The sequence below is a fragment of the Lytechinus variegatus genome, chromosome 2 (assembly GCF_018143015.1).
Source record: "Lytechinus variegatus isolate NC3 chromosome 2, Lvar_3.0, whole genome shotgun sequence".
Lineage (NCBI taxonomy): Eukaryota > Metazoa > Echinodermata > Echinoidea > Temnopleuroida > Toxopneustidae > Lytechinus > Lytechinus variegatus.
This window is the reverse complement of record NC_054741.1, coordinates 59,290,425-59,313,515: the sequence shown is the minus strand read 5'-3', so window position 1 is coordinate 59,313,515 and position 23,091 is coordinate 59,290,425. Positions and strand designations below refer to the sequence as shown.

At 35.9% G+C, this 23,091-nt stretch overlaps 1 protein-coding gene across 1 annotated transcript; it reads left to right on the top strand.

Moving 5' to 3' along the window:
• Positions 1-17,944, top strand: LOC121408501 (2-methoxy-6-polyprenyl-1,4-benzoquinol methylase, mitochondrial-like). The gene is made up of 7 exons (XM_041599981.1): positions 1-215; positions 10,344-10,493; positions 11,317-11,565; positions 12,014-12,120; positions 13,754-13,842; positions 14,712-14,823; positions 15,911-17,944. Exons 1-7 carry the CDS (start codon positions 35-37, stop codon positions 16,010-16,012), a joined length of 990 nt encoding a protein of 329 aa, XP_041455915.1. The 5' UTR covers positions 1-34; the 3' UTR covers positions 16,013-17,944.
• The last annotated feature ends 5,147 nt before the right edge of the window (positions 17,945-23,091 follow it).

Genomic DNA, 23,091 nt, shown 5'->3' with positions numbered 1-23,091 from the left:
TTTTGAATTGTGATGATCACACCGGTATTCCAAAATGGCAGCGCCCATGAGAATTTTTCGTGCGTGTTTCTCAAGCTCTCGCAAACTTCATACCGGACCGCTTATCTCAGCAGTCAATGCTCGAAATTTCACTTCCGACGATGCATCTCCAGAGGATAAAGGTGAAACGCATTTTGGATTCGAAAATGTTTCTAAAGCAGAGAAAACTGAAAAAGGTAAGACTAAGCTAAGAAAAGACTAAGAGCTCTACTTTTGATCGGAGAACGGTCAGCTGAGAAAATCTTCCCCGGGACTACCGGGTTAGAGTCTGGGGACTGAGCGCTGATCGGATGCGTGGGCGTGGTCTCCTAGTCTGCGCACCTAACAATTTGAGGCTCAGCATGAATTTCTTTTATTTCACAAAATCTTTCTGCCTTTCTCATACCATTTTGAATAAGTGTACTGTACCAAATAAATTGTGAAAGAAATAACCTGTAGATCGTCTAGGATTCTACTGAAAAAAAGGCTCAGGCAGTCATTTTCATTTAAGTTTTATACTTTTAACATTATTCATTTTGGAGAAAAAAATGGTAGACTACTGGTACATCATTCACTTTGCACACAATTCAGAGATGTTGATGAGAAATACTGCATTTTGAGGATGTTACATGAAATTTACTAACTCAGGGGGCGCCGGCCCGCGTACCGTGTATTTACCCATTATGGTCAAAATATCTAGCAAGATGAATTGTGAAAAGAGAAATTATGCACTTACCACGATTATATGGATGAAGGTAATAATAATAATAATATTAATAATAATAATAGCGGCATATTTACCCAGGGTAGCCACTTCAGTTCCAAAAACTGTTCTCCCAGCGGGCCCTGTTATTATTACCCCGGCTTTAGCACGGCTACCTTGATGGGGCGCTCGAGCATTCGAGGAATTTCTTCCTACCGGGTACCCATTCACCTCACCTGGGTCGAGTGCAGCACAATGTGGACAAATTTCTTGCTGAAGGAAATTACGCCATGGCTGGGATTCGAACCCACGACCCTCTGTTTCAAAGTCCGAAGACTAATCCACTGGGCCACAACGCTCCACATGGTGGTAGAATTCTGACGTTGAAACACAGACTGGAACCTCAAAAAATCGAAAAGTTCTCTCCTCCCAAGTCTCGATCAGCCGTTTTGTTATGAATCATAACAAAATGGCCGATCGAGACTAGGGTAGAAGGAGAGAACTTTTCGTTTTTTTGAGGTTCCAGTCTGTGCATCGATGTCAGGATTCTACCACTCGTTAGACCTTCATCCATATAATCGTGGTAAATGCATAATTTCTATTTTCACAATTTATCTTGCTAGATATTTTGACCATAATCTACCCTTGTCCCGTGAGTATGGGTAAATACACGGTAAGCTCCTGGATAGAGCTCCCTGGGTTAGAAATTTACAAAATTCATTATTATTCCACCGTTTTAAGTCAGATGTTTTAATGAATAAAATAGGCATATTTTGTGATTCTTTGACAGGTATGCTATTTAAAGTCTTGTTGTCTCTGGCACGAATCTGTCTAATCTTACGAAAAGCTTGCCGATATTCTCTTTCCGCTTTCCGGGGAACTTGTTTTGCTTTTGCCTTCATTTTTGGATTTGTTAATTTTATCACTTTGAGTGTCATTTTCTTGATAGGTCTACAGTTTATTCTTTAATCTTACACAGTAGTCAGTACATTCCTTGTTCCACAATAGGACAGGATTCCCCCCCCCCCTTTTTTTCTCGGGATTGCTTCATAAAATACATTCTTTCAAGTACCGGTATTTCATAAATGAATAAAAAAATGTTTTAATATCTTCAGATTTAATTATTTCATCTTTTATAATATTTTCACACTTGTATGTACAAATATGGGCCAGTTAACATTCTTAAAGTTATATGGTCATAAAGACATGTTGTTATCATTGGCCTGATTACTTGGATTTTATGATTTTTCCCTTTCTCTCCAAGTGTTTTTGAAATGATCAAGGGGCATAAAAAGCTAAGAGTTGCATAAAAGAGTTTTCAAAAGTCTCAACAAATTTGCATTTTTTTAATGTCTTCAGGAAGGCTACTCCACAAAGTGTGGCACGCATATTACAGCAAATGATCTTTCCCCCAAGTTTTTTTAAACTTTTGGAATAACAAGGTATTCCGAAGTGGATGATCACAAAGACCTGCTTGGTCTGTAGTAATTGATAAAAGAAAGACTGTATTGTGGCGCTGATCCGTGAATTATGATATGAAAAGCGAGCAACAAAATCTTAAAGATGATCTGATTTTATATCAGGAACCAATGCAGCGAATTCATGATGGGAGTGATATGAGAGCATTTATTTAACAGAGTGTCAATGCAAGCAGCTGCATTCTGAAGCTAAAATAGTACGGGGTTCTGATAATATCTCATTCCTAGAACTCTTAACACAGAGGCAGCCCAGCAGACATGTTATCTGGTTGCATTCTAAGCAACATTCCATTCAAATTATCTTAGGAACATCATTATTCATATAAATGTAAATCAATACAAAAGTATAACTGAATATTCAAATATACAAACAAATATATATTGACTATTCAGACTATATGCAAATTATTATCTAAGCTTGAGTGCATCAACTTAACCTTTTAACCAATCAGAAGGAGAGAGGTGGAAGGAGAGGGAGAGTAAAAGAGAGAGGAGTGAAGAAAGCTGTATGAAGGATGGTGGAGTGATTTAATACAAAAGAACTTTGTGTGAGGAGTGTACAGCAGTTAGTGTATAAGAGAGAGCTGTACATAAAGAATACAAAGTTAGGATGAAAAGGGTGCATATAAATGAGGGATGTTCTATTAGAAAAAAGGGGATGATTCATGAATAAGAGTGGAAAGAAATATAACAAAATTAATCCCTGCACTAATATAACTGAGCCTGGGGTAGATTAAATAAAAGGACATTACAGAAATCAAGGCATGGACTATCTTACTTTATATTTCCAGATAAAATATAGGTTACATAGATAGTACCAAACTGATTTTATACAGAGATTTGGGAAGACACTGTCATATGTAAATCAAAGATTACTCCAAGACCCCAGCAAGTACGAGACGAATGGATTGTGTGGCCAGAAAATGAAAGGAATTGACATAAATTTTGTTGATTTTTGTCTTCTCTCCCTTCGGTTAATGGCATACTTAATTGACGTATAAAAACAACAATTTGCTCATCACTGGCTAAACTCATAAAATTTGGTGTGGTGTTTTTTGTTGATGTACCGGCTGATGTGGTAGCCTTGTCAGTAATTATAGGTTGTGGTGTATCCCGTTGTTGGGTGTTGGTAGGAAAGTTGGTCTCCATGGGTTATTCGCTTGAAACCGTTGCTACCTGTCAATTTGTAACTTTAGGCCTACTCTGGTTATCTGTCATAATGGATTTTACTCTGAACTTAGGCTGGGAAAATTACATAGCATCTTCAGTGACTGTCCGGGTGACCTTATTTCACTTTGTTTTTTCCAGACCTGGTATGCTTTGACAGCATATTTACCGTACCTTTTTGTAATCTTTATTTCTTGTACTTATTTTGCCTTTTTTGCCTGCTGGCATCCAATAAAAACTGTGGAGTGTTGTCATCCACAGTTAGCACATATTGGTATCAATTTCTTCTGACATTGATCAAAATTATGATGCTCTCCACATCTAACACACATAATCTGTGATCTGCATATACATGTATCAGCAGTGTGACCATACCTTGACACTTAAAAAACCTGGCTACAGGATACGGTTTTACTGTAAACATCTGGTAGCCTAGATTGACATTCTGAGGGAGATCTGCATGACTGAAGTATCACACTCCTCAAAGAAATAAAAGTAGGCTGATTGTTACCAGCACCCTCACTTTCTTTGTCGTTTTTGTTGTTTTGGTTTTTCTTTACTATTCTTTTCACTGCTGTTACTTTCTGGTCTCTCAATTCTAGAAGAATATATCTTCTTCTGATGTTTCAGTTTGTATTTATTCTCCGAAATTCACAATAAAAACATAAGTACAAATGAACATATAAAAGCAAGATATGAAAATAACAAGTTAGAACAACCATATACAAAGAAACAACAATATCAAAGAGACATGAGAATAATGAAATCAGAAGGACACCCAGTTCAGACACCATATATCACACCTTTAACTCATGACCTACTTTCAGTGATCTTTACTGGTATATTACCTATGTTTTGAATCTGTGAGAGTTGATACATTTTACCAGTAACCCTGTGCTAATGGGTTAAATAAACACTGCTAGTTGTGAACTCTCATCTCTACTTGCTTTCTTTACTTTCAAGGGGTAAATATTCCTTAAATTCAATTTCTTCTTTCTGTCTATCGGTGCTATAAATAGCTTGAAATCGGTTGATCGTTTGGTTGAGGTAAAACCTGGGGAATGATGACATGTATCTGAATCTGACGATGCGTGTTGATTAATGTTTTCAATTGCAATGTCGTCACTCTTCTCTTTTCCTTTTTTTTGGTTGATACGAAGTGCTTTGTTTCCAATGTGGTCATTGTATCATCCAAATATCTTCATCTGTAACGGTTATTACATGTATATGGTCCAGCTCTGATGCCACCAGCCCAGTTGTCATGATTGGCCTTTAATAAAAGGGCAGGAAACTTAAATGTTAGTAGGGGAAGGCGGGGTAAGTTGAGCATAGGGGCAAGTTGAGCCACCAGCCCCAGGCCAATAATGAATGAGTCAGACATTGTGGCGGTGTCATGTATTGATGACCCATAGCATAACCCCTAACCCCACCACATTGTTTTCAACTTTGAAACAAAAAGTAGTTTTTTAGAGGGAAAAATATGAATTTCAGCCAAAAAAGTAAAAAAGAGTGTGAAATAGATAAGTGCTTTATAAACACACACGTCTTTAAATATAATTTAGACATGATAACAACATTATTAGTCCAGGTATGGATCTTCATTCTTGTCATAGTCTTTTATATGATGGATGCATAATAAATGTGTGGATACAAAATTATCGCACTAAGTTCGGCCTGGGGTAAGTTGAGCCAAACAGCATGGGGCAAGTTGAGCCATGGTAATTCCTATGGTAATGTATCTTAAAAACAAACAAACCATAAAAATCGATTGAAATGCTGGCTGAAAAGAGCAAATTTACATGACTGCTCTTTTCCTTTTAAAGGATGTTAGTATTTATAGAGAATTAGCAAGTGAAAAGACTTTAAACAAAAAATTGACATGCTGGTTCTCCCCTCATACATTTTGTACATAGTTTTTTGTGGCTCAACTTACCCCAGAAGGTGGCTCAAACTTACCCCATATATGGGGCAAGTTGAGCCATTTGACATCGTTTTTTTCAAAGGTCACGATGACTTTCAGTGTAGGGATAGAAAGTTATATATAGGTGGAAAATATTTCAGAAGAATTAAATTTCAAGGCAAGGTACTTATTTCGACAAGATTATTAATCATATCAATTCTAACATGCAAAAAACAAAAACTGTCACAACTTACCCCGCCTTCCCCTACATATAGGTGCATCCTGCATATGGGGATAAAGTAAGTGTGAAGTGCTTAAAAAGCCCACAAAATGTTCGCTTACACTGTCAATTGACCATAGGAAGGATGTTCCAAAATTAATGCACAATTTAGTCTTGCAAAATCAAGGCTAAATAAGCACGGTATTGGTAATTTTCTTAGTATTTTCAGAGAAAGTGAGTTGCACGTCCTATTGCAAGTCATCAGGGTTCCTCCTCCCTCAATGAGTCATAGTCGTTCTCATGCAAAGGCATATGGTACTGGATCGTATAACTGAACACTTCATGAATTCAATCATATCAAACACATTATTCTCATAAAATTCACCAAACTTTCACCATAAATGCAAAAATACCTACAAGATATAAAAGAAAATTTTGCCAAAATCGTCTTTACTTTTAATGGCTTCCAATCGGACCCCTCTTCGTTTGTGAAATATTTTGGTCACTTGAAAAAGATATTGTAATATTACCAAATGTATGTTTCGTATGGGAAACGTTGTGAAAACAAAAAAAGTATTGATGAGCTACATGTACTTTGACCATAATTTATTATTTGGAGAATATTAAGACTTTAAAAATGTGTTTTTGACCATTTTTCATCATCTTTCTATTCAAGTTCCCTTTGGAAGGATGTTGCAAAAGTCTTGAGCATATGAACTTATTTTCTAACGTGTATGATGCGCGCATTTGGTAATACAAGGCAGGTCAATTATACAATCACTCACTATACATGTCATGCATGTAGGAGCCCATGCCTGCATACCTAAGAAATGTTATGCCCTTTGGGAAGTAATGATTAAACATGCATTTTTGTCTCGCCTGCGTAGCGGAGCGAGACATAGGTATCACTATTTCCGGTGTCGGCGGCGTCGTCAACAATTGTGTTGTACACCCAATAACTTTCTACAGCTTCGAGGTGGGATCACCAAATTCATACCAGAGGTCCATCTCGTGAAAGCACAGGTCAAGCTGTTGTTGTTATTTATTTAATGAGCTATAGTTCTTGGCACCATTTATAATATTCACACAAATTTGCCAAAGGTACAATAGAAAAGCTGTCAAAGTTTTCACTCACATTATTATGAATTACATTCTTTTTCACTAACATTCATTTCCTTACTTCCATGGAAATCATTATAGCTTCATAGTATTAACAGCATTCTTAGTGTTATCTCATTTCCTAGGGATAAAGTAGGCCTATAGCATTATTGCATATGTAAACTGTCAGAACCACAATTCACCCCCTAAACTGCTGACAGCCTCAGAAGTCATATAGCATAGTTTTGACATACATTCTCTTCATGACTGCAATATGCAGGCGAGACAACGCTTGGCGTTTGCCTTGATCTTTATTCCACACAAATTTTAAGTTGATAATGATGTCGTTCCTTATATTCTTATGAGTGAGCATACATCTTCTTTTAATAGAGTGAAGCAGATATGCGTACATGCGCAGACAAGAAGCGCTGCGCAGACTTAGGGCCCCCTTACCATACTAAGCCATTAACTTGGGGGGTCATACTGCCATTGAAGTCTGGAGAGTGGACAGCATCCCCAAAAACTGTTTAGAGTGTGCACACCCTAAAGTAAATCCAGGAATCAAGCAAAGGCAGACTGCTTGGAATGTTAGATGTGTAGAGAGAAGATGTTTAATTCACAATACTGACCCTGTACCAATTAATACTTGATATTGGCTCAATTCTCAAATGATTTCTCTCACTAGGTGGTTTCAGACCGCCTCGAAGTTCGCCAGTTCCAGGTATTCTCTGATCGGGAAATTTACCCCGATCAGAAAATACCAGGTATTTTGGTAATGTGAAAGCAAACTACGCGTAATTTCCCCGAAAGAAAATACCCGCTAAATAGTAGGTACTTGGCGAAATTACGAGAACTTTCGTGGGGATTTTTCCAAGGTCGTAGGTATTTTGGCGATGTGAAAGCAAATTACGGGAACTTTTAGCCCAGCGTGTCGTTGGGCGCGGCGGCGTGGGTGGCTGCTGGGCTAGTGATTTTGAATCTCCCGCCTTGCCTGCTTATCAGACCACACTGCGCATGCTCGTAACTTCGGGAACTTATCCCAAAGGATGTGTTTCGGGGCGGTCTGAATGCAGGAATAAATAACGGGTATTTTTTAGCCTTAAAAAGTTCTCGTAATTTAACGGGGATTCTTGTGATCGAGGCGGTTTGAAACCGCCTACTGAATCCCAAATACAGATGCAGTTTTAAGGAGTTTATGCATACTGGAAGAATTCTAAACAGTATGGTGTGTGTTACTCACAGACTTACATGTATCTCATTATCTTGATGAATAAATGACCACTTTGCTTTTAGCCCTAGCCTTACTAGTGTTCTTGTGACATTAGAGAGAAATTCCAGTAGTTGCAGTAAACACTGATTTCATGAGAAAGTCTGTAAAACAAGGCTTAATTGTCAGTATATCAACGAGGATCTAGATCTGGTACAGTTACATTAACTGAACTTTGTGAATCTTGAAATCTACGTTGAAAAATGTTCACACCGAAGATCCCCAACACAGATAAGCGCACGTGGGACAATGTATAATTATTGCTTAGAGCGTCGGGCCCGACGCCCTACCCGAATCCTGTGCTTGTTTGCTGATTTCTCAGCAATTACACAATTTCTTCCAGAATCCTTTGGCACATGCGTTTTATTGATACAAACAGACACTTTGGTGGTCATTTCATTGGATTCTGTACGAACTCATTTTGATATCGTTACCAAAACTAGCATTTACCTTTAAAAGATTACAATTTGGTTTGAAACTTTGAATGAGCATCTGAATTTGTGATTTCTTACTAGTTATAACCTTCTTTATCAGTTTTGATGGCCTTCAACTAGCTTATTTTTGCTTCCCTGTCAGAAAATCTTTTCCCCTCCTGATGAGGTTTGCTAGTTACAGGGTGACCAGATTTTACAAAATGAAATACGGGACAATCGACAAAGCGCGCTGCACGAGCTAGCCAGGTCTTATAACAAAAAAAAGATCAACAAAGAAGGCTACACAGTGTTATACCTTGGTCACAATTGCTCTACGGCGGCCGTACGAAGAGTCGAAAACAGCCGTTTTATTAATTGTAATTCGAACCACCTGTATATGTCGGTGGACAAAAAATGTTAAAACAGCTGTTTTCGACTCGCCGTAGAGCAAATGTGACCAAGGTATTAGACTTGTGAAAAAAAATGTATAGAGTTGGAAGAGAGGGTGAACGAAAGAATGAAGGAGAGAAAGAAAGGACGAAAGAAAAGAAATGAATTGAGAAGAAAGAAAGGAAGGAAAAAATGAAGGGGTAAATGATTGAAAGAAAAAATAAAACAAAATAAAAGAAAGTTAGAATAAAAGAAAAATGAAAGAAAGGATAAAAGAGAAAAGGGGTTTCCATCATTCTTTAAGAATGAATATAGAAAGAAAGAAAGGAAGGGAGGATGAATAAATGTGTGAAAGAAAAATAAAGGAAAGGAAAAAAGTGAAAGGAAGGGAGGATGAATAAATGTGTGAAAGAAACAATAAAGGAGAGAAAGGAAAAAAGTAAGAAAAATGAGGAAGGAACGAAAGAATGAAGGAAAGAAAAATGATTCCTTCATTCTTTGAAAGAAAGAAACAACTAGAAGAAAAACAGGAAGAAAGGGAAAATAAGGGAAAAGAATTAGAAGAAAACATAAAATAAAGAATGAAAGAATTAAAAGGATCCAAGAGAGGTCATGGGAGGAAAGAATGGATGTGATTTAAAATGGAAAAAAAGAGAAAATAACGGGAGACTGAGAAATAACAAAAAGAAAAAGGAGAGGAAGGGAAAGGAAGCAAAGAAAAGGAAAATTTTTAAAAAGAAGGAAATTAGAGAATGAACGACAGAAAGAAAAATGAACAGATAGAGAGAGAGAAAGGATCAGGAAAGAAAGATAGGAAATAAAGATAGATGGAAGAAAAGGGCAATCAGGAAGGATACAGGATTAATAAAGAAAGAAAGAAAGGGGACCAAAGTTCAAACTCCAAGCAAACAAAAAAAAAATCCAATCATCAAACAAAAATCATAATAATTGTTGTTTTTTAATATATATTTTTTAATAAAAAATTAAATGTTTTAGAAATGAATAAAATTTCAAGGTGAAACATATTGTCAAACTTTAAAAATTAGATGAAACATCGCTGCATCATACACAGGCATATCATCTCTCCCATCATGATCACACGGCTCAATTAAACGAAAGCTGAAACAGCTAGATCTACTTATGAAAACTCAAAAAGTTGCACCTCCGATATACATCACCAAATCAGTAATCTGATAATCCATAATATAAATATAAATCATTTGCCGCCGATTGTGTGATTTTTTTTGGTGGAAAAACTTTTTATCATGTACGTGAGATTGTTTTCATCGTTGAGAATCTGCTCCGATCCTACAAGCCAATAGCTAGTAGGCTGCATTAGCAAGAAAATTACCGCAGAACTTGCAAAAGTTTACAGTTGTCAATGTTATAAAATTGTTGCCTCTTCTTCGCCATATGTTGGTAATTTTGATGAAAATTCGTCACTTTTAAATGTATTAACTATATTTTGTTCAATATTCTGAAATACGGGACAAATAGGCGTCCCGAGAAGGTTTGTCGGGACGCCGGGACAAAGGAGCAAAAAACGGGACGATCCCGGGAAATACGGGACGTCTGGTCACCCTGGGTAGCTCATGCTCTAAATAAATGTACTATTTTTAACAGTATTACCCCTGTAACACCTGCAAAGGTATAACAAACCATATATACCATTATATTTGTACTTTGTAGTGCATCAAGTGTTTTCCAGTGTTGCAGACAGCTATGACACCATGAATGATGCAATGAGTCTTGGGATTCACCGTTTATGGAAGGATTATTTCATCCAGGTCCTGAAACCAACCCCTGGAACTCAGTTATTGGACGTTGCTGGTGGGACAGGTTAGTGATGACAACCAAGTTTAATGCTCTTTTAATAATATATGACCTTTTTGTCATTTCATATGTCTCTGAGTCAGTGTTTCCACTCTTCGGGAAATTTCAGGAAATTTTTACTTTTCCTAGGAAAGGTTTGGGAAATGAAAAAATTCCAGGAAATTTCGGGATATCCGAGAAGTACAATTAAACAACAATTAAACGTAGCAACTATTAGTATTCAGGTTGTATTTAGATAATTTTTTACCTCCATACGTAGCTCAAAATTTCCTGCTCGCGCTCCACGCTCGCATTTTGTAGTTTTGTTCCTATTTTGAAAGAGGGCATGAACAAAAAAATGCTAAATTCTTTGATTTTTGCCACCTGGACCAAATTCAGGCTTGCTGTATTATTGCCCGATTTTTTTTAAATCAAACTTGAAAATTTCAGGAAATTCAAATTTCTGGAAATTTGGGATTCAGTTTTGGAAATGTATTTTTGAGCTGTGGAAATACTGCTCTGAGTCCCAGTGTATTTCTACCTTGTTTAAAATAAGCCCTCGAAAGCCTTGTTTCTTTGTGTTCCTGCTTCCTACTTCTTTCCCTTCTTACATGTATGCATTAATCTTTGAATGACTGCACCCCCCTGAAGAAAGACTTGTGTGCATGTTATTGTAACTAAAGTGTGGATTATATTAAAGTGGTATGTTGAAATTTTGACTTCGGTATGCAATTTAAAGAACATAAGACTTCACTCTAGCTGAAGACATATTGTTAAGTAAGCAATTGAAATACTAGTAAAGCTGCAGATCTTTTATCTTTTGTCAATGAGTAAATGTTTTGTTTTCCAGGTGACATAGCCTTCCGAGTAATAGACTACATGAACAATCTGAAGCAAGATCCAGAGTTTACAGAGGAATGGCCGGAAGAGATAAGATGGTCTGGGTTGGAGACGGGAGAAGATGCGATCCCCCAAGATAGAGATGAGGAGGGGGCGGGGCATACAAGGGTTCCGGAACATCATGTGACTGTATGTGATATCAATGAGAATATGCTGAGAGTTGGGAAGAAGAAGGCTAAGCAGAGAGGCATTCACAGTGGTAAGGGTCTGACTTTACTCCTTGGATGTACTTTATAGCAATTTGCTTTAAAATAATGAAAAGTTGTTCATGGGGACAAAATATTGATAGTTGATTTTTGTTCCCTTGTAGTTTTTATTCCTGAATTTAGCAGTATGGAATCGTCATTGTTTAGGAATCTGAAGGCCAAGCACACCCCCAGAAAAGTTTCTTTGAAAGAATCTATATACATGTAGCAAAATTAGACAAGCATCTCTTTGAAAATTTTATTCAAATCTGGATGTAAAATAAATTTACCATTGAAGTTTAATTTCTTTGCATATATAATGGACATCCTGGTAACTATGCAGATGAGGGATCCAATGATGTAAAATTGTCAGTGTTTTGTTAGTCTGATTTATTTAGTATTGTTTTTAATATAGAGAACATCTTTAACTGAGTTTATAATCATCTGGTATCACGTCTTCAGGTATATCATGGGTTTGTGGCAATGCAGAAGAGCTCCCCATCGCAGATGACAGCATAGATGCATACACGATAGCGTTCGGTATAAGGAATGTCACAAATATCGACCAGGTAAGTTGCAAGGTGAATGCATCAATTGTGGACGTAAGGGGGATTTTGACGGTTGATGAAATGGCTTTTAGCCACATGGTCTACTGTAGTAGATGTTCTAATGCTAATATGGGCTGACACCATCATAACTGAACCCACTTGGTCTACTGTCAATTCGTCAATTCATTTAAATTACTCTTTGGTCCATGCTCATGTAGATGATGATTTATATTGATTTTAGTACCTTCAAAAGTTTGTGTCCCTTGGTCTACAAGGGGATGCTCTAATTTTCAGATCATATAACACCATTGGTACCAATATCAGTTGGTCTTCTATTACAGTTTGATTAAATTTAGTTTAAATCTTATTTTCTAAAACTCTTACTGATTTTTTTTCTGCTTTTAATCACATACATTTGTGGTTTATTGTTAATCAATTTTGATCATTTTAAAACTTAGGATGTGCTATTTCAAACTCATTAAAATCTGAACATCGATATGCATGCAGATCTAGAGTGGTAACCATCGGGTCATGAACAACCACCCCCCCCCCTTCTTGAAATAAAAATAATAGACCATTTTTGGACTTGATAAAATTTTATTTTTCAAATGTCAACCCATTCTACCGCTATAGTCAAACATTTATTTCTCAACAGGTTAAGTGTGATTGCGTGATTTGTTAACTCTTTGCCCGCTTTGTTTGGCCAAAGTCACAATCCAGCTGACCGCCAAGTTCGACTCAAGTCACATTCTATTCTCAGTACACACAGAGTGTATTAAGTCTATTTTACATTTATACACACAATAGTGATGTGTGCAACATATTGTACAGTGTACACACAAAGCTTACCAATTAACCAATCAAATGCTATCGTGAGTTGAATTAACATAGTCCTTGCACACCCCTCTTCAGGTTGCAGCTTGAAACAAATATGACATTGGAGGGATTATGTCTGTGGCGGGCAAAGAGTTAGATATATTCTCAACTTATCATTTTCATTGTCTCTTGTATACAGAATGAAATAAGTTAAAGAAGCTAATAACTCACTTTTTGTCTCGCCCACCAGAGGTGAAGGCGAGACTTAGGGATCCAAATGTCGTCCGTCCGTCACAAATCTAATGACATATAACTCCACAACCGTAAGGTGCTTTTCAACCAAACTTGGATGGTAGATGGAGTTGGGGGACCTGCATGTTATGCTGCAGTCGGAGGTCACATGGTAAGGTCAAAGGTCATTTTCAGGTCAACATTAAAGTTTACATGCAAGGCTCTTATGACAAGTGTTATTCCATCCCAATTATATTACATGCAAGACTCTCTTATGACACCTAACTCCGCAACCGTAAGGTGCTTTTCAACCAAACTTGGATGGTAGATGGACTTGGGGGACCTGCATGTTATGCTGCAGTCGGAGGTCACATGGTAAGGTCAAAGGTCATTTTCAGGTCAACATTAAAGTTTACATGCAAGGCTCTTATGACAAGTGTTATTCCATCCCAATTATATTTCAATGAAGTTTCGATACAATTCTGTTGCGTGCCCTCGCAAATCACGATATTTCTAGTTATTTTCATAAGTGGGCGAGACACAAAATCGCTATTGCCTTGTTTTATTTGTTGATTATGATGCTATTTTTCATATTTCTTTTATACAGGCACTGGATGAGGCTTACAGAGTGCTTAAACCAGGGGGTAGATTCCTTTGCCTAGAGTTTAGCGAGGTCCAGAATTCAGTCTTAAGGATGTGAGTAGACAGATCATATTACTTCAACATCCTCTTATTTATTGTTTTTAATTTCCTTTTGAGATAATTCTTTATGAGTATCATTCATGACTCAATTTCATACAACTATTATTATTACGATAAAGTGTTTCTTTAGAATCATTATCAAGCATATTGAGAACAATCCCAACCCAGATTACTGTTTTATTTAGAAATCCTTTCTATGGAATACATGTTTTCCTCCTCCAATTTGACCCTAATTAATAGCTTTTGTTTGTTTCTTTTCTTAAAAAAAAGCAAGTATTATTCCATACAATCCAATCTTTAATCTATTGTAATTCATTCAACATTGGTTAAATATATATTTATGTTAAAGTGCTTTTGTTGGTCATTATTGATCAATTTTGCCAAAATATAGATCATTTTAAAGCTTAGGGTGTGCTTTTTTCAAGCTCAATAAAAACCTAAAAATTCATTTTTGGCTGCTAATTGTTGGTTTGGAGGTGGCAGGTTACATATGTGCTGATTGAGGGATGATGATTTTCTTAGATTACCGGTATGTTATTTTGCAATTGTTACCAAAACAAGCCATTTTGACTGCAGTGTTGAAGTATATGAGCCAAGGACCGAAAGCTATTATTTTTACTATCATGACCATTGTAATTGTTATTATTCCTATTTTAATTTATCAATCTGTTTTGCCTGTTTCTAATGAGTAAGATTTAATCTGGTATGTAAATTATTCTTAATTTCCCCAAAAAATATCCAAAAGAACAGTTTCTTTTTATTCTTTGGATGTTACAGAGTAAAAGGCTATGTCACTATAGGGTTAGAGACAGACTAGTGTGCCATAAGGTAATTTTCCATCCTGTTTGAAATAATATCGACAGGGCCTATGACAGATATTCTTTTGATGTGATACCAGTCCTTGGAGATGTCATCGCTGGTGACTGGAAATCATACCAATACTTAGTAGAGAGCATTAGACAGTTTCCTAAACAGGTAATTCATTGGTTTTAGATTTGTCAAAAAATGTCTGATGGATGGATAGAGGGAGGGATGGGGGGAGGAGGGAGCGATGGGGGGAGGAGGGAGGGAAGGAAGGAAGGTTAGTTATATGGAAGGCAGATGGATGGGTGATGGATAGACCCTGGGATGGATGGATGGATAGATAGATTGATGGATAGAGGAACGATGGATGGATGGATAGATGAGTATCAGTAGATAGATGGTTGGTGCATGGGTGGATGGATAAATAGTTGGATGAATAGATAGATGCATGTATGAATATATTCTGTGTTAAGAATACTGACGAGACAGTAAAACATGGTAATATTTCATCAAAACAATAATCGGTGGAACGTTGTAGCAGACTCCTAAAATATGAAATCTCTTGTGATTATAATTTCCATATAAATGCAAATGATAAGCCAGTTCGTAGTTCTTTTCTGCGCATGATCAAAAGATTATATGCATGATCAAAAGAAGGTCATTTGTACTAAAGTGACATGGTGCTTTAAAATCTAATGAGATAAGCACCAACTTCAATGTCTTGATTATTCATATTCTTTTGAATTGTCGTTTTCATGTACATCCACAAAAAACAACAATGCTTCCACGAACTACTGGTATTTCACAGTTTGTCAAGTACATTGTGCAACATGCTTAGATATGCAGTCAAAGTAGGAATGCAACAAATACGCCCCGTTTTCATGTACATCCACAAAAAACAACAATGCTTCCACGAACTACTGGTATTTCACAGTTTGTCTAGTACATTGTGCAACATGCTTAGATATGCATTCAAAGTAGGAATGCAACAAATAGGCCCTACCTTCATTAAGTGTTGATTGGTGTGCTATTCTAGTCACCTGGTCTATTCAATTTCTTCATCCTAAGGCAAAGCAAGGCAAGCTTATGTAATATCTTGCTTTGAAATCTGCCTATCATGATGAAAGAAATGAAAGGTCATTTGACCAAAATTGTCCATGAAGTAACTACGAACTGGTCTATTGTTGACATCAAGATGGTGAAAAAGGTAGAACATATTCATATTCTTCATTTTCTTCTCTTCTTTGTTCTCTATCAGAAAGAGTTTTCCGCGATGATTGAGGATGCCGGTTTCAGCCTCGTAAGACATGAAAACCTTTCTCTTGGGATTGCTGCAATACACTCAGGATTCAAATTATAGGATACCATCAGAAATTCTGACATTGGTTGATTGGTAAATGTAAGGGATTGCAAAGACATTCTATCATCTTCCTGATGATGGACGAGACTGAATCGTTGGATTTGATCTTTGTAACTGTTAGTTCCTTCGTAAATCCAAAGGATTGTAAAGACATTGTATCATCTTCCTGACTTTGTCACCTTTCATGATGGATAAACTAGCCTGAATTGTTGGATTAAATCTTTGAATGCATCAAAGACTGAAGAAGACTTTGTATCCATTTCTTGGTAAACCCAAGAGATTGTAAAGACATTTCAACATCTTCCTGACATGACTTCATCATGTTTCATGAGTGATGAACTAGCATGAACTGCTCCTGGAAAACCTTTAAGATCACATTCAGTATACGGTAGTACAGGAGCACATGTAGACACACAACCTGATAACTCGACTCTAGGGGAATATTTCCTTAAAGCGAGAGTTTTTTTTTCAGTGAAAGCAAGAGGGACTAGGTTTTTCAGTTGGGAAGTAATTTGGGAGGTATCTGATATATTCAGAATGACAACCGACATTCAAATGGCAGGAAGGAAGGAATAAATATATCAAAGATAACATGGAATAATAATGAGAAGAATAATATGGTGATAAAAGACTCCCATATTTGTTGTCATGATATTTTGCAGTTGAAATCACTTTTCTTTCAATCATTTCTCTCCAAAGGTACTAATCAAACCTATCATGAAGAGTATCTTAATAATTGTTAATTTTACATTCACTGACATCATCATCCAGAGACATGGTGTCTTTGGAGAGTATTTTCATCTTAAGTAATTTCAAATGTTGATCGAATTGGAAATTTGTCCTTGCCCATTACAACTTGAATGTAATATTCAAGACTTTTTAAATGTACAATCTGGTCCTTTGGGTTTATGGGGGGGCAAGTGAATTATATTTGAAAAAAAATATGTTTTTAATGAGAATTCTGTTGTATTTTGATTTAAAGTTTATATCATCTTCACTGATTGAAAACTTCTAGCTACTGATTCTATTTGATTCCATTTTGCCTCTGATGAAGATTCTGCTAGGATCGAAAGCTTAGGTCCTTTTTGACTTTCTATTTGATAGTGAAATATCTAACATTGTTTGATCAATACCTAAGAGCTCTTTGTAGTTGATTTCTTTCCAAAGAGGAACCACTTTTTTAACCCCCCCCCCCCTCCCCTTCTCAACTGTTTTTCAATCCAATTTTTCTCTCTCTATCCCCCTCCCTCTCTCTCTATCATGTCCCACCCTCTTGCTCTCTATATACCCCCCTTTCTTTCTTTTTTTCTTTCTTTATTTCTTTCTTTCTCTTTCTTTCTTTCTTTCTCTCTCCGTCAGCCTTATTAGTTATTTAACTCTTGAACTAACAAAAGACGAAAGCAAAATTCTCGTACAATAATTATCATGACCTTTATTTTGTATCATCTTAAAGAATTAGACTTATGTTTCTGACTACGTAAATAACATGTACATATGTAGTGTGCAAGGTATATCTAGATCTTATTGAAAGATGGAAGAGAGAAAGAGACAAAGTGAAAGAGAGAGGGGGGGGGGCAGAGGAAAGAAAACTAGTAGGAATACTTGATAAGTAGGAATGTTCAGTAAATGACACAAAATAATGCATACTTAAATTTATTTTGAGTAATCAAATTTCCAGGTGCACGAGTTACTTAAATTTTCATTTTTTTAATAAGACAATATTCTTAACTAATTGATTTCTAGAAAGTGATAAAAGTATTTTAAAGATAAATGCAGTACTATTAAACACTCATTTTGATTTCCATTTAATACAGCAATAGAATCCATTCACCTCTGCAGTATTGTATCACTAAAATGAAATCTCATAAACAACTTGGCAAACAAAATTTTAACGTGAATTCACAAATGTTTAGTTCAATAAAAATAAATATAAATTTGTACCTTGCATTATTTTTCAATTAACAAAGTAAGGTTTATTATTTTGGGGTTACGTTGGTTATTCTGAAGGTTCTTTATTTCGATGGTTCATAATTCTGAGGGTTGGGCATTTTGGTGCAAACAGATGATAATCTTATGGTGAAAATAATAGTTTACATCAAAATGCCCATTTTGACATAAAAGTCGCCCTCATTTTTTGGCTTTGCTCCCCCCTGGATTCGCGTTTGCAACATTTCGCAAGGATGCCCTTTTAACAGTGAGTAGGCGCCATAATTAATCAAAAATCAAGTTTTACAACTTCAGATTTTAATATTTTTTCGAAATCTCTCGCTTGCTACGCTCTCTTGTGGAAAAAAGTAAAGCCTAAATATATATCTTATCATAATTAGAAATTACTCCAAAAAGGCTTTGCTCAACTTTATGACTACAAACGACTTTATGCAGATGATAATCTCAAAGTGAAAATAATATAATCGTTTACACCAAAATGCCCATTTTCACATGTAAGTGCCCTCATTTTGGCTTTGCCCCCCTGTTTTTCCATCCTCATAACCATTGAACAACAAGAGTGTGTCTACCCCTCCCCCCCCCCCCACCAACACGCCCTTCCGGCTTTGCCATTAGCAAATCTTCGGAATAACGAACCTTATTTTGTTTTCGGACTTACAAAGCTTTGGAATAACAAACCCTTTTTTTATTTTACTAAAGGACCTTCGAAATAACATCTTAAATATTCGGATTAACAAACACTTTTTTTATATTTTCTGATTAACAAACGTCGAGGTATAGGCAATTTACATGTTTTGGAATTATGAACCTTCAGCATGAAGAACCTTTGGAATTACAAACTGTAACCATATTTTTTATTTACAGTATATTCAATTATTGTGATTTGGCAAAATAGCCATACATGTAAATGAAAGCAGAGACAAAACAGAGCTATCAGAAAGATTATAAATCTACTCTAGTCTTTCTAGCAACAGTTTTTTTTTTTTTACTTTTAACTAAAAATCGTATGTCATTTCTGTCCCAAAATATCCTTTCTGAAAATGCTTTTATGGTTAGATATTTCATTAATAATGTTTTTGTCAATAAGAACACATGTGTTCACTTTGCCCACACCCACTTATTTTTCAGACAACCAGTGACAAGGATTGTTTAACAGTGTAGTCAAATCCATTTATGTCCGAAGTGTCCTCTCCAAAAATTAAGCAACTGACAAAACCTGTGATTAAAAGATTGAACTCCTTGCAAAAAAAGATAATTTAGTGAATGAACTTATGCCTTACAGTTTAAAAGATATGTAATTTCACTTATTTACAACACATACACAAAAATTTAGAGGAAACAACACAATCGTGTTTTTTTTTTGAAACCTGACAGTTAAATCAGCCCATAAGGCAGCCAAACAAGTAAATTAACATGGGCAAAGAAGCACATATAAAGTCATGCCTGTTTATACAAACAATTAGAACAATACTAATACTACAATGAATATAAGAATATGTACAATTTTGACATGTAAAATACAGAAATTAAAATTATCGTTTCAAAATTCAAAGGAAAACCTCTCACTAATATAATGGTCATTTACAGTAAAAAAATTCTTTAAAATTTGGTTACGTACATTTCTGCACATCATTCCCCTCAACATAATTATATCACACATTTTATAAAGACCCTTCACCCGAAAATGGCTTTGCTGCTATAGACTCCACAATTGGCGTAATAATCTTTACTAGAATTTTCTAAATTATAAATGAATTTTCTGCATTATCGAATTACATGTACATCAATGTGTTATGTATGTTCTAATTTATCTCGATTATTAGTGAGTCAGAGAAAAATGTCACACTTTTGTAAAGTTGAATTGTTTGAAATATGAATATTTAATCATTATAGTTTCATGATATGTCTTGATAGAGGTATCCTCCCAGTACATTCAGGTACCTTTTTCATTTGATCCCTGCACGCATGACCGAACAGCGGACAATCTTTAGAAGACTGTCAGATCTCACTTGCGCCAAGTTACAGGGTGGGGAATAAAACACTCGTTTGAACAAAGACAGTCCGACAGACTGAAACACACACACACATGCACTGGCAGACCCACCCTAACATGCACACACACGCACACACACACGCAAGCACACAATTACTGCAAACGTCGGTGAATAAAAACACAAACAACTGCTGGGACACCGAACATCATCTGGGTAATGGCGGCGAAACCCTTGCAAAACAACACTCGGTGACTATAAATGACCTATGTTGTGGTGTGAATTGAGGACGAACCATGTTTCGTGTACTTTTGCTACTGTAAAAAGAGGCTCAAGTGACTGCTGCCAAATCAGGCAAGCACTTTTATAGGCAAGTGCAACAAAATTACAGACATCCATTGTAAATTTTCATTGTTAACCAACAAAAGACATAACCAGCATATTGGATTTATGTGCACTTGATGATGATGATGAAGATCAAGATAATGACAATGATGATGATGATGATGGTGATATGATGGTGGTAGTGAATGCGTTTTAAGGGGAAAGATTGTCGAGAATTGCCACTTAGACATTCCTTGATCTTGCTAAAAATCAAAGCTTAATCAGAAAAGAGAAAATTATGAACCAGTTATTACCATGTGTGTTGTGTGTGTGTTTGTGTGAGGATGTGTTTGTCTTTCTGACTGTCTTTGTCTAAAGCACTGTTTTATTCATCACCCAGTAACTTGGCGCAAGTGAGATCTGACAGTCTTCTAAAGATTGTCCGATGTTCAGTCATGCGTGCACGGGATCAAATGAAAATGGTACCTGAATGTACTTGAAGGATACCTCTATCAAGACATCATGAAACTAATGATTTAAAGCCTGTGTATAGCTTTGGTAAAGGGTCAATAATGTCATCTAATATGACAGTCTTACTGAAGCGTAGAGACCGTTAGATATTTTTCCAACTGCACTTCTCTGAGAAAATTTCAAATATTCAAATCTTGGATATATAGCGCCCTCTCTCGGCGATGCTTGTTTTAAATAAAAAAAATGGGCATTCAAGCACTTATCTTATAAATTTAGTGATTAGATATCCAAAAGTTACAGACAAAGAACATATCTTGAAAGTTTCAGCCCATTCCATAATTTGGAATAGGATTTAATTGAAAGACAAAAACACACAGATATTTTAATTTGATCGGGTGACCCGATCAAGTTAAATTTCCATGTAAAATCGCAAAATTTATCCTGTAAAACACATTTTCATTTCATATCCTCCACATCATAACTGTTATAGGGCATATCCATTCATATTAGCTAGCAATGAATTGGAATAGTGATAGGTGCATTTTGGTGGATTTACCAAAACTATACACAAGCTTTAAATATTCATATTTTAAACAATTCAACTTAACAAAAGTGGGACATTTTTTTCTGACTCACTCTGTATAGGTCTATGTATATTATTCTAATAGGCCAACAAGTAGTCAGGATCCCTACCATAAAAGAAAAATGTTTTTTTCATTTTCGTATTGAACAATATCTCAAGCACAGAGGAGTCGATCCTGGGGGGGCGATCGCACCACCAATGAAAATATTGGGGGGGCAAGCATATCGTTTTGCCCCCCCCCCCATAATTCCGGATGTGCAAAAATAAAATAAGAGTGTAATGTTCAGAGAAGAATCTTCGGAATTACGAAGCTTTGGAATTACGAAGTGAAACCGAAAATATGGGGGGGCAAACATCATTTTGCCCCCCCCCCCCAATGATTCTGGACATGCATTAAAAAAGACAAGATTGTAATGTTCAGCAAGCGAGATTAAGATACACAAATCGTTCTTTATTTCAAATCGTGCTCAAAATGTTCGCTTTTCAGATTAGAATATATAAACTTTCAGCTCGCGCTTGCATCATTTCTGTAGCAAAAACCTATAGTTTCATGATTAAATAGGTGAATAGATTGTCCCGTTTTCAGTTCTAAACCTCAAAAGAACTCCCGCTTCGATTTGCAATAATTTTTTTGGACATATTTTTTTGTTTTTTTTGTGAAAAACGTCCATAAAACTGTCATGTTTTCAGATCGAAATATCAAAATTTTTAGCTCGCGCTTCGTGCTCGCATCATTTGTTCTTTTCGATGTCAATCTTAATCTTTGATCAAAAATGCTTACAATATCAAACTTTCAGGTCAGAATATCAAGAAATTTCAGCTCGCTCTCGGCACCCGCATAATCTGTTTAGTGAGATTGACATTCTGATCTGAAACTGGATATATAGGCTCATAATGATTTAAAATAGAGTACAAGCTACGTATCTGAATAAACATGCGTGTTTCAGATTTCGATCTAGAATCTGGGCATTCTTACCCTTTTTTTCATCATGAAAATAAAAAAAGCGAGCACGAAGCTTGAGCTAAAATATTTGATATTCCAATCTGAAAAGGGGGTCAATGTAAGCTCTGCATTTCAAACACTTTGTAGGAAAATCATGAGGTGGATATGAATCACAATTTAAAAAAAGATCTGAACATAATCCCATCATGTGAAAATGATGACTATCTTGCTATTTCTCCTCTTAAGCTGGAGATGAAACTTATCGATATTCCGTTTTTAGAAAAGGGGCAATGTTCTTTATTAAATTAAATTAATAAGCCCAATGACAGCGCGAAACCTGTTAATATTCATTATGAAATGAAAAATGGACATTTAAAGCACTTTTGTAATTATAAAATAAAATGCATGAGTTAATATATTTTCAATAATCAATGCGAGCCCAAATCGCGAGCCAAATTTTTTGATTAACTGTCATGAAATGAGGATTTTTAGTAGTTTGTTATAGAATTGATATTGAGATATACATATCAAAATGCAAGCATGCAGCGCTAGCTATTTTGTTTTGACAAGTTGACCTGAATACAGATATTTGAGAACTTATGGGAATACAGAAAAATAAAAGGTACCTGACAAATCAAATTTTGCGAGCGCGCAGCGTGAGCAGACGATGTTAATATTCAGGAGATAAAACATAAATTCTTACAGAGCACTTTTAAAAATCAATATGCAGATCAAACAAAATAATGAAAGTTCCAATATCTGAGCTGAAGTACGTTTTGTATATCGACTTCGAAATTTGATATTTAAGCTCCAGTTTGAG

Excerpts from the sequence above, each read along its gene's own strand:
- LOC121408501 (XM_041599981.1), top strand. The coding sequence starts at position 35 with ATGGCAGCGCCCATGAGAATTTTTCGTGCGTGTTTCTCAAGCTCTCGC. Across the intron at positions 216-10,343 it reads AGCAGAGAAAACTGAAAAAG|TGCATCAAGTGTTTTCCAGT; the intron begins GTAAGACTAAGC and ends TGTACTTTGTAG. Across the intron at positions 14,824-15,910 it reads TTAGACAGTTTCCTAAACAG|AAAGAGTTTTCCGCGATGAT; the intron begins GTAATTCATTGG and ends GTTCTCTATCAG.